This window comes from Myripristis murdjan, chromosome 14 (assembly GCF_902150065.1).
Source record: "Myripristis murdjan chromosome 14, fMyrMur1.1, whole genome shotgun sequence".
Taxonomy (NCBI): Eukaryota; Metazoa; Chordata; class Actinopteri; order Holocentriformes; family Holocentridae; genus Myripristis; species Myripristis murdjan.
In genome coordinates, this window is record NC_043993.1 from 37,954,589 (window position 1) to 37,967,662 (window position 13,074).

Sequence of the window (13,074 nt, forward strand, 5' to 3'; positions counted from 1 at the left end):
ACTCCTCCAGACCAGATCTACTCTTGTGGATACCAACATGATTTTTAACTTGCTGTCTGTAGAGTGATAGTTAGCAACAGTGTGGATGATTTTGTCCTTTATTGATCTCTGCAGGAAGGCATAAGTATCTCTAGACAGGGGATGATGCACTTTTCTTTGTGTTTCTGTCTTGTGCTCCAGTAACTGCAGCAGGTGGCAATAGAGACATTTTGTTCTTCAGAAAAATTTCTAATATGTTGAAAATGCCAAGGACTAATTACAATAACACTGCCGGCCTGAAGTATCATACAACACAGGAAACATTATTATATGCCAGTCTGACCATAGGGCCGAACTGCATTTTCCTCTACATCAACAGTGTCCTGCTGTTCACCTTGAGGAGTAAGCCGGTATTTCGTGAAACCTCCCGCTACATCCTGCTGTATAATCTTCTTTTGGTAGACATTGTTTATCTGATATCAAGCGCACTGCTTTACCTGTTTGCTGTTTGTCGGATAAAACTGACATTTTACATGTGCCGTGCTTTAACATTGCTCCCAATGCTCATGTCCGTAATCTCTCCTCTCTCTCTCACGGTGATGTCACTGGAGAGATTCGTGGCCATATGCTATCCACTGAGACACACTGTCATCATCACTGTCAGAAGCACAGGTGTGGCAATCACTCTGGTGTGGGTCACCAGTTCCCTCAGCACCCTCACTCAAATTTTAATATTAATCTATTCAAAAATTGAGTTTAACCTGCAGTTGAAGGACTTCTGCTCCAAGGAGACCGTGTTTCTTGTACCAATGTCTCATCATTTTGACAGAGTATATTCTGGCATTGTCTTCCTGTCTGCAGGTGTCACAATCATCTGTTCCTATATTGGTGTGACACTTGTTGCCAGGTCTGCTTCAACAAACAAAGCCTCAGCCAGAAAGGCCAGCCAAACCCTTTTGCTCCACCTGTTTCAGCTGGGCCTGATTCTCATCTCCACTCTTTTCTCACCCATCATTACAGCCGCTGCTACAATCATGGAGAGATCACATGTTTTACGCCTTTCCAGTCTTACCTTTATTTTCCTCAAAATCCTCCCCAGGTGTTTGAGTACTTTGATCTATGGCCTCAGAGACCAAACCATCAGGCCACTCCTCATACAGCATCTATGCTGTCAGTGGAGATGCTCAGCTTTCCTGAACAAAGCAAATGCTGGTGAATGATGTTGGAAGTGAGCATTGAGTATGTGTTTGTAAGCAAGATACTTTGATGATAAATTTCATGTATGAGGATTGCAATTCAGTCCACTTTGTTGTCAGTGTCACAGTGAAACAGCTTTCATTTTGCTTTCAGTCACTGAATTAAAATATGTTGAGGCAGGACATGGAAAGGACAATTAATACTGGTATACAACGACACGCCCAGTCAAAAGCTAATGGAAAGGTCCGTTAGCCTTTATAGATTAATCACATATTTAGAGGTAACAAAATGATCTCCCTATATGAAATATCTGTGCCACAGATGTATAAGGTCTATCTTATACACCTGAGGTCTTCATTGATGACAGCTTTTATTCATAAATCCAGTAAGCGCAAGAGAAGGCCACTGGTCAGATGACAAGTGTAGAAACATCCACATGATGTTTGAAATGGTGCAACTCTGTAATCAGGACAATGCACAATGTCTTTTGTACCAAAGTCAATTTGTATATATGAATACATTTACCGGAAAATATCTATTGTGGTGTGTGTGTGTGTGTGTGTGTGTGTGTGTGTGTGTGTGTGTGTGTGTGTGTGTGTGTGTCTGTGGCCTTAATTCACAGTTCTTTAAGTGGTTTCCCTACCCAGAGGAAAAGAAAATCAGAAAGGAGCTCTCAGAAATGTTTCATTTATTTCTCCTAGACAACTATGAGATCTGTGTGAAACCCAAGTGAGACTATAGCTTATTTCTCCTGCTTCTCATTTTTTTCTCCAGAGCAAAAAGATGGTCAAATGCTCAAATTAGACTCCTTTTAAGTTTCAAAAGAGATCTCAACAAGTTCTATAATAATTCTCAGATTTTCTCCACTTTTGCATCTGTGCTTAGTGGTCACATTTCCATTTCCATTTGTAAGAAAAATGTAAACTAGGCTACACAACAGAAAAACCCAACAAAAAAACTCAGCAAGCAAATCAATTTCTTCCATAATCTCTCCAGAAACTAATGTTTGTAAATAATAGCCTACTGGCTGAAGGTTTAATGGTTGACACTTGTCACTTGTCAGTTTGTAGCAGCCTGGTTAACTGACATTCTAACAGACCAATCACGAAGGAGATCATATTTAGACCTGCCTCCGCGGCCCCGTTCTAATTGGGCCAGCACCAGATGTCAGACTGGGCTGAAATCTTTCACGGTTGGTTCCCGGAACCAAGCGGGCTGGTGTAGTGGGAATGAATGCGGAACCGTGAATTTCACGGCACGGTGCGACACGGTACTATAGTGGAAAAACGCTATAAGGGACAAGGGGAGCAAATCCATGTCGATAAAATGCCCACCACAGCATAGCAGAGCCAGGAGACCCCCTCACTTTAGGGGTGCAGCATTCAGACCTGTAGTGTTATCTTGGTACATGCTACACATGACCTCGCCCACTTGTGGAGAATATGGAGAGGGGTGACTCCTCTGACCACATCACTTCTTTCAACATATTTGTAGACCAGTGCCGATGGTTTTCGCACCACTGAACTCTCAAATGTGCATTTGTCTTTGTAATGAGTGTTAATGCACTGCTGCCCCACCATAATATCCCTCTCCATGTACAGATCTTTTGTGAGAACGGTGTTCATCCATCCTGTTCAAAAACTCAAAAAGCACACTTAAACAGTTCTCGTGGTTTGTGGTGCCCAAAACCTTGCTAAGACACTTAATGTTGTTTTTCCTTTAATTTGTTTCCCATCTGTATGTGTTTTTCATCTAATGCCCCTGTGATCTTGAGAAATACTACAGCATCAGAACACATCAAACTAAAATAAGGTTGTGTAATTAAGACTTGCCCCCACTATAACACCAAACTCATACAGCTTGACTGGTGTTGGAGCTGGAGCTGCTGGGACAGTGAAACTAGGGATGACAGAAAAGGCACATTAAAAAAGTTAAATTTCATTTACATAGCTATTCGAATCCAGTTGATTTTACTACACTTTGCATATTCAGGTACACATTATATGATATAAAGTTTTCTCCTGAAAGAACATCAAATCAAAGTTTTCCCCATTAAAAAGTTGATTAAGATTCCGATGAAGCATCATTATAATCATAATAAATCACAGATCACAGGTGTAATATTTATGATAATTGCTGGTTTTCACACTTTAAAATTGGAAAGTAGATAGATAGATAGATAGATAGATAGATAGATAGATAGATAGATAGATATAGAAATGTCAGTACCTGATAACACATTTGATAATGTGATTAGTGAATAAAACATTTTGATGAACCCAATTGTAAAAAGCACTGAAAAGAAGTTACTTAAATAACACCTTTAACATCATTTGTTAGCTGTTAATAGTTTTATTTCAACAAAATTTTTATTATTGGGGTATTTAGATAACATATTTTCAGTGATTCAAAGACCTCTTAGTAGAAGAATTTTTCCCATTTCCCAGTACAACCGAATGCAGCATCAGTACTCTACGCTACTATCACAAAAAGTGAATTAATTCATCTTTGGTCAAAGAAATTTTAGGCTAAATAGCTTTATTCGCGTACCCAATACGGAAGCAGCTTAAATTTGCACACAAAGATCTGAATTGTGAACCCGCTGGATGATGTGGGCACAACAGCAGCGTTAGAAAATCTCATTGGACAACACCGCCATCCATCACACGCTGCGCTGTGGATTGGTTAATGTGTCAGGTGGGTTGACGGTTGTTGCTCGCTTTGGAACCGCGTCCGTGAAGGCAGCAAGGAGAAATGGAAGAAAGGGTTGCTGTGGGTCCTCGCAAAAGAAGGTAAGCAAAATCTTTGTTATGTGTGTTTGTTTGCAATTTGAGTCGATATTGTATCATTTCAAAAGTCGGTATTTATGTTGGTTCTGTTACTTTTTGAAAAATCCGGTCTGCGTATGCGGCAGATGCTAACGTTAGCTAACCTAGGCCGCGCCCACTCTTGGCTATAAACTTCATCAATGTTAATGCTAGCTACTGCAGCAAGGCCAAATTATGGGAGAATCACCTTAATTTTCGTGAGTTGCTTGACGTTAATTTCTTTATTTGCACCGTCATCATCAACTGAAATTAATCATCATCAAACAATCATCAGGGCTACAGACTAACCAAAAGGCATGTCGTCCTCCCGGGGACAGAAAAAAATGTTCTCTTAGTTATAAAATGACAGTTGCGCATCGATTGCAGCTAAAATCTGTGTTTTTCACAGCATGGACTGATTACAAGTGAGTGTTGCTGTTAACTGTTACTAAACACTGGCTGCCCCATCTGTGACTGAGGGGAGGGACCCGCAGGGGTGAGAGCATTCCGGCGCCGTGTCGGAGCTCCGGTGTACCGGCGTGACTGCGGGGGGGGGGGAACAAATCTGGGTTCGCCCAGATTTATCTAACAGACATTTATCTGGATCCAATAGAAGTTCGTTCTCAACCACACTAACTAGGCCTACTAGCCAATCAGAAGTAGGACAGGGGCGGGACTTGGTTGTTTACAATCAGGCGCTCCGTGTGCCGTCGGAAGTGAGTCTCGTTGGCCTTCAGTGACGCACTGCAACCCACAGGATGGACCGCAGGTTCATGAAGCCCGGGGAAGACAGCAAAGACGTCTCTTAAACCAATTATGTCGGCGCCGACAGGATTCGGTATGCCTGCTTTACATATCGATATCCCCTAGACCGTTTATGATATACAGAAACTTTAACAAACGTCGGGAATCGGAGAAACGGCGCTTTGCGCCTATATACAGTGCCATTACGGTAACTCTGTAGGACTACTGACTTAGGTCGCTTTCACACCAGAGCTGTTTGGTCCGCTTTAAACGGAGCAGAGTTCGTTTCCTCGGATAGTCCGGTTCGTTTGGGCAGGTGCGAACACGCATCCGGACTCTGGTGCGGACCAAACAAGCGAACTCTGGTCCGCCAGAAAACGTAGGTCTCGGTTCGGTTCCAAGTGAACCCTGGTGCGGTTCGTATGCAGTGTGAAAGCTCAGCGGACCAAACACTGGACCAAACACAGGAAGTAACGGCATGCTAACTTTAGCTGCTAACGTTAAACGTTGCTGTGACACGCAAGGCGCAACGTTAGTCGACTCGTGTCCGTTATTATGCTGAATGAAAAGTGTCGCACGGTAAAATGTATAGCACTATAAAGACAAGTTAATACATCACTACTGACAGCTCATCTTTTTAAAAAATATTCCCACACTCACCTTCTCTCCGGAATACACATTGCCATAACTCGCAGGACTGTATGCTGTTTTCTCCTCCTCTCGATAAAGTTTTCTCATGATGAGGAGGCTCATCTTGTGAATAGCAGTTACTCTGATGTATTGCTCATTAACTTGGTGCTGCTGGTAGCAATATACCAACAAAAATATTAGAACGGGAAAAAGATGGCTCGCTCCAGTGCCGGCTTTACCTATGTCGCCGACGACTCTACCTATGACGCCGATAAAATCCTGCGGGTATCCCTCCGGTAAACAACCGCTGCCGGCGCCCCTCCGGCCGCTAGCGGCGCCCCTCCAACAGATGGCGCCCTAGGCCTGCCTATACCGCCTATGCCCAAAGCCGGCTCTGGCTCGCTCCATTCATTTTGTGTAAACAGGAAGTAATACTGATGTCAGATGCCGGCCAGCCCAACAACTCAGCGTAACCAAAGCAAAATGAGCCGCGGAAGTGCATGGGGAGTTGATGCGTCCTCTAATGAGAAGAATAAATTTCTCCTGTATGTTTGTCTTGTAAAGTCCATTACTCCGTTTGCAGTGTGAAACCAAACCAACCGGACCAAATGTGTTACAATGTAACAGAATTACGGAGTTTGGTTCGGACCTTGGTTCGGACTTTCAGGTGTGAAAACGCCCATAGACATAATATACGTAGACGCCTCATAGGCTGCCGCTGCCTATTGGGGCTGACGTAGCAGCCGGCCGCCATCTTGGATGGGTCTCTAATGCGCTCCCACTGCATTTATTTCTACTGTATCCCCAACTTTAATAATCCATAACTCCCCGAATTTTTACCCGATTTTCACAGGGTTTGGTTTGTTACAAACAGCAGAGTTTCAGTTATGATACAGGATGCTGTCACACATTAAAAATACGTACTTTCATGCTGAAAGACGTTGTATTATAACAAAAACATATGGTATGGCATATAGATACATGTATAAATGAATTAATTTTATAATTTAAAAAAGAAACAAGTTTGATTGTTCATTTGAATTTATTTCTCTCTCTTTCTCTCTCTCTCACTCACACACACACACACACAGAGGACATCACTGACAGTCTGACCCGTCCTGCTCACTACAGAGCTTTGACAACTCGGTCGCAACAAAACCCTCCCGTCTTATAGCAACTTCCCACTGCCTCCTCAAGCCTGTATCACTGGGAAACCTTTAAAAAGAAAAAGAAAAAGAAACAGCAAGAGTCAAAGAGAGAGAGAGAGAGTACCAGTTCCTGCTGTAATAACGTTACACGTAAGTAATGATGATATAATATTATAAATGGTAAAATAACCAAAATTATTGTTCAGTCTTACTTCTGAAAGGTAATCCCACGCGATCTGGTTTAAATCCTGTGCCGGTTATTGCAATCATAAGCTGCACAAAATACCGGCATTTTTGCTCGCTCTCCATTGACTCTGGTTGACTCTGGTGCTAGCCTAGAGTGAAGAGACCCATCCAATATGGCGGCGACGCTGCTCACGTTCCAGCACGTCATGAGGCATCTACGTATATTATGTCTATGACTACTGACACTTCGACCGTCCAGCCACAGAAGAGTCCCCGGTGTGTCACATGTTTGTAATATGAGCTTCTCATACCGTAACTCCTGAACCAATGGTGCGATCGAAAAAAATCAGACGGTTTCTGAAAGCAGAGAACCGGAGCTTTTCCGATGGTGTGCAAAAGCTAGTGTAATTGCAGGGTTAAGAATAGGGTTTGGATAGAGGAGAATGGGAGCAATGTGGCAGTAGATAGTTACAAGTTAGGTATTAGGGTTATTTTCAAATAATGTATATATGTTATATGATGAAATGTGCTGCACACTCGTGTAATGTGATAATGTGTTCTCCCCTCTTTGTTCCATACCCTACTGTTTGTCTTTCTATGAAATTACCTAAGAACCACTTAAAAATACAAATAAAATTTGTTGTGCTTTTACATATTTCACAGAATGGAATGCCCAGCAGGAGAATTTTAAAAAGAGATGCCCAAAAGACTGCGCTACCCCCCCAAGAAGATAAAGTTTTATGAACCAGACCCTGGCTCACCTAAAGATAATGAAGATGGTAACAGAAACAATGTTCTTTTACTGCACAGCATTTTTATTGTGTGTTTTGTTTATTTTATTTCGTTTTTCCAATTAATTCACTTTTATTTTTTATTTTGGTTAATATGATAACCAAAATCTTACACAGTGCCTAGTCTCTTATTTCATATTGTGCAGCTCCAGCCACAAATGTTGATTTATAGATATTGGTAACAAATTTAGGTCAAGAGAAGTAACAATAATTATCATCTCTGTGTGTGTGTGTGTGTGTGTGTGTGTGTGTGTGTGTGTGTGTGTGTGTGTGTGTGTGTGTGTGTGTGTTTGTGTAAGAGAGAAAATTGTGACCAAGCAGCCCTGTTGACCAAATTATCTTAACTGCTATTACAATTAGGGATGTGCTTGATTAATTGATCTATAATTGATTTCAAATTGATCTCTCCATGTGTGCGTCATGTACTGTGATCAGTTCGCTCTACCTATTCTTGGAGAAATTGGGTTAGTTGCAGTTGCTCAAATTCAACACCAGTTGCTGAAGTCCAGCACCAGGATAAAACATTAAAACAAGCTAAGTGCAAAGACTAGACATTGACACTGTATGTAAGGGGAATTCATATCTAATTTGTGCTTTCTTTTATTCGTGCAGCTTACATCATGCGCTGTGGTATGCTCGATGGATGGACAGCAGTGGAGAAAACCAAACTCAAAAAAGCCTTGATAAACAAATGCCGCATGAGGGCATTTTAAAGACTTTTTCTAGTATAGATGTTTTTTTCTTCTGTGATTTTATTGTTTTAGGAGTGTTTAAAAAGCATTTTTAGGAAAACTTCATGGTCGAAACGTTGGGCTTAAAAGTTAAAAGTTTTGCAAGAATTGTTGACTTTTGCAAGAGATGTAGAATGTTCTGCTGGTTTTGTGAGCTTTTGTGGTTATTGTGTAAAGTCTTGTGAACGCAGCCTTTAATATAGTGCCCAAGCATTCAGAAAAAAAGCCCAACAACAATAAACAACAATAATTTGTTTCAGCATTTGTAAAAGTGTCCTTGTTTTTTGTTTTTTCGTTTTTGGTTATTACTGTGTGTGTGATCATACATACTATGTATGTATGTATGTATGTATTATAAAATCTCCATACTAGCTTTTGTATTGCTCAGTATTGCCTACTAGCTTTAGTGTTGCCTGTCACCCTTAAGTCTCAAATATGACTCCTGTTGCTCACTGTCCTGTCTCACCTATTTCTCCTAGTGAATTTTAGGAGAAACATATAAGACAAAAATAGAGTCTAAAATGAAACTAAATTGAGTTTAGCAAGGTGTCTCCTTTAAGTCTCAAATATGACTCCTGTTGCTCACTGTCCTGTCTCACCTATTTCTCCTAGTGAATTTTAGGAGAAACATATAAGACAAAAATAGAGCCTAAAATGAAACTAAATTGAGTTTAGCAAGGTGTCTCCTTTAAGTCTCAAATATGACTCCTGTTGCTCACTGTCCTGTCTCACCTATTTCTCCTAGTGAATTTTAGGAGAAACATATAAGACAAAAATAGAGCCTAAAATGAAACTAAATTGAGTTTAGCAAGGTGTCTCCTTTAAGTCTCAAATATGACTTCTGTTGCTCACTGTCCTGTCTCACCTATTTCTCCTAGTGAATTTTAGGAGAAACATATAAGACAAAATAGAATCTAAAATGAAACCAAAATGAGGCTGAAATAAGAATCTCAGTTTTGTCTCCGGAGCTGTAGAAAAGCAAGCTTTGAGCAGTAAAATTTTCCTCTGGGTATATGGTTTTGAGTTACTATAGGAATATTGCAGGAAAAAAATGACGTAAAAAAAAAAAAATTGGAATTAAATTATGAAAGCATGATGAATGGCTTTCAGAGAAGTTTGAAAGGGAAGACATCAGCCCAGATACTGCTGCTTTTTGTGTTTTTTTGCCACCACTGTGGAATGTAATGGCAGTGCTGCCTCTCAGGCTATGGCTGATGTTAAGGCTGTGGTTAAGATAAGGGTTAAGAAGTGCTGCCTCACAGAAAACTTTGTGGACAACAAAGTACCATGTGTGGATACTGCAGTGGAAACCTCCAGGCAAGCTGGTTTGTGGTCAGGAAATTGTTTATGTTCAATTCATTTGAAGCTTGAATTCTGCCAGAGCTATTTGTGTTGGTAGTGCTGAAAACTGATTCAAAAAATAAATCTTAATCTGTTTTCGCTCATTACCATTAACTAATAACTGTCATTGTTCACAAAACTGGGTATAAAAGCCATATCACACTTGAGATTGTGTTGTCTTAACATCAACACGGCTGTGATTTGGTCATAGATAATGTCAGTAAACGTGATTGCCTACCTCATCCAGGTCATGGTTATCAACAGAGTTTAGTCAAGATCAACCCCAATTCAACTGCAGTCTTTTCTAGGACTGGGTATCTCAGGCAAAATATGATATGATATTCATGCGGAACTATTCAGCCATTTTTTTAAAATCATGACCCATCCGTAGTCTCCTCCATTGAAGTGAATTAAAACCATTAATTATCTAGAAATTCTATGTTTTGTGCAATTGGAAGTCTTCACCCATGTGAAGCTGCTGTTCTTGCTTGCATGAAACTTACATGAAACTTGCAGTGCTTATATTTGCCATGACCTCAAAGTCAATTCAAAGTCAACTCAAAGCAGGGCCCGAGTGGGACTCATTTTCAGCCCTGGAGTTTCATGCCTCAGACCGGCCCACTTTAGATCACGACCTATTATTATTAAAATCAAAAAATATAATGGGTCACTACTATCGTTTGAGCATAGAAAGTGGTTGTATTGGAACTAATGCTTGCTTGTTCGCACACTTACAACAGCTCACCTGTTCCTTCCATACTGACAGGAGCAATCCCCTCATCACTACTGGCTCCTGGCTCTGCTTCTGACACCAAATCACATTTTAAAAATTGTCATAATTCTCAGCACAAATCTCCCCTTTTTACAAAGCCTTCTGATCAATTCAGGTCAGTTTCATTAATGTAGTACTGAATCATCTAGCATCTCAGGACACGTTTCATATAGAGCAGGTCTACACCATACTCTTCATTATATTAATTCTAATAATATTCACTCAATGAGCAATCCTACCTGCCCACTCTAGACTTGTGGGCTCATGCCTGGTGCTTGGTGCTGGATCTTGCTTCTGACTCTGAGGGGCTACAAGACAAAGTTTCCCAGTTATGTGGCGTTGCATCATACTATTATTTATATGAGGTTATGTTATATGCAGGGACGGTTTTCTGCTATGGGCAATGTGGGAAACCGCCCAGGGCGCAATCTACTTGGGGGCGCACGAGAGGTCTTGAGGTTTTTCAGGATGATGAAATTGAATACTGAATATAAAATTCCGATTATGAACTTCCATTTATATTTTAATGAATATTTATTAGGCTACGTAAGGATTTTTAAGGAACCTTGCATGGATGCTATTTTTAAACTGTGGGCATTTCGCTCTCAAAATATAAAAGTTTTTTGCCAGTATTCTCTCTGTTTCAGTGGATATATACTAGGCAAAAAAAGTTCTGCACCGCTTTTTCAGTCTATAATTTCTCCCTTTTATTTATACCCAATAGTGTTGTGTCTTATACCGTTGTAAAGCCTGATTCGTTCTCTTTCCAATGAGATACAACTTGTAAGGATCCTGCATTTCTGGAATGAGTGACACCGGTAATTGTGTGGGAAGCGACCAATTTTTTTTGACAAAATCCCCTGCAATATTTTTTCAGTCGATCATTTCTCCCATTTATCAATACCAATTGGTGTTGTCTTTTATACCGTCAGGGGATTTTGTCAAAAAAAAAAAAAAAAAAAAAAGGGCCATAATAGTCCTCATTCAACCTTTGGTGTGAGAAGAAAAAATAAATAAAAGGGTTCCTGATGTTTATATGAAGTCCTGATCGTTAAATCCTTTACTTGTTGTAGAAGCCATTCTTCCCGATTGTAGCATGAGGGAGGCTAGGAGGTACAGTACAGGCCAAAAGTTTGGACACACCTTCTCATTCAATGCGTTTTCTTTATTTTCATGACTATTTACATTGTAGATTCTAACTGAAGGAATCAAAACTATGAATGAACACATGTGGAGTTATGTGCTTAACAAAAAAGGTGAAATAACTGAAAACATGTTTTATATTCTAGTTTCTTCAAAATAGCCACCCTTTGCTCTGATTACTGCTTTGCACACTCTTGGCATTCTCTCGATTCTCTCAACAACAACAACAACAATAATAATAATAATAATAATTTAGCACCTGGGTTACAATACAAATTTACGAAAAGAGTACAGAAATGAAAATTACAGAAACCCTAAATGCCACTGTGTGTGTCATCTAGCCAGTGACAGGCAGAATAATAAGAATCACTTCATTGTCATGGTTAATAACAAAGTGAGGTAATGATGCCCTTTTGTACGTGCGGGGAATTGAACCGCTGGTCTCTTGCATGGCAGGCGGAAACACTATCTGCTCTGCCATCAGGGTTTGTGCACTTTCCCTGTAGTTGGGCGGATACTCTGTATTCATGTTTGTAACTTACGAAAAACAGCAAAGTCCGATAGGTTTGAAAAGCTAGTGCGGCTGCAGGACCAAACCATTTCATGCAGATGATCTCTTTGTAAAAACAAAGAGATCATAATGGTAGTATTATTTTTGAAATATATATATATTTACTCGATGATGGTTTAATAATTTTATATTCGTTTTTACCTATTTTTTGGGGCCGCTGTCAGGCAAGGGCCCTTGGAATTGTCCAAACTTTTTACCCATATTCGGCGCCCCTGCTGAAACTGCTGGGGCAGGTGCTGTCCATGGTTCTGAATCTGCTGAGGTAGGTGCTGTCCTTGGTGCTGACGCCGCCTCAGCAGAACTGTCCGTGGTGCTGACTCCACCTCAGCAGGTGCTGTCCGTGGTGCTGAATCTGCTGAGGCAGGTACTGTCCGTGGTGCTGACTCCACCTCAGCAGGTGCTGTCCGTGCTGCTGACTCTGCTGAGGCAGGTGCTGTCCGTGGTGCTGAATCTTCTGAGGTATACTCTTTATTATACGCAATTTTATGAGCCGTTTCCGCTCTACATCCTAAACTCCTCCCATCGATGCAATCCATTTCCGTTTTGGCCTGCTGGTTTGTTTTTAGCTAGCTAGCTGTCGTGCTGACGAAAGGAAAATCGAAGCGAACGCAGGCTTTTCCAATCTAGATCTATGTGCGCTCACATAAAAAGGGCGGTGTTTGCTGCATGCGACCAGTCGCAGACAAGGAAAAATCCACCCGAGCCGCATACTTTACAACGGAGGAGCAGCAGAACTTAGCCTACAGTTGGAAAAAAATCAGCTGATTGCCCGGTGTTTGTCTTGTCGTCCCTTGTTCAGCGATTTATCCAAACTTAGGTCCCCAAATAAATCAAAATTGACAACAAAAAGGTCCATTATGCAGGCTAACAAAGTTGACAGCAGCTGTTGATGCGGGTTTCAGTGAAATGTTTCGTGTTGCCATGGAAACCACACAGACTGGCAATAAGATGTAGGCGGACTAATATTTTCAGTGATGAGGTATTTTTCATTTGAGCAGGGCTAGCCTTGCTGTCATACTCATTTGAGCACATTC

At 40.9% G+C, this 13,074-nt stretch overlaps 1 protein-coding gene across 1 annotated transcript; it reads left to right on the forward strand.

The window, feature by feature from the left end:
- Positions 1 to 242: 242 nt before the first annotated feature.
- On the forward strand, positions 243 to 1,199 carry LOC115371060 (odorant receptor 131-2-like). The gene has a single exon (XM_030068175.1). The coding sequence runs from the start codon at positions 243 to 245 to the stop codon at positions 1,197 to 1,199; it is 957 nt and encodes a 318-aa protein (XP_029924035.1).
- Positions 1,200 to 13,074: the final 11,875 nt, after the last annotated feature.

Coding starts and splice junctions, on each gene's coding strand:
- LOC115371060 (XM_030068175.1), top strand. CDS start 243: ATGCCAAGGACTAATTACAATAACACTGCCGGCCTGAAGTATCATACA.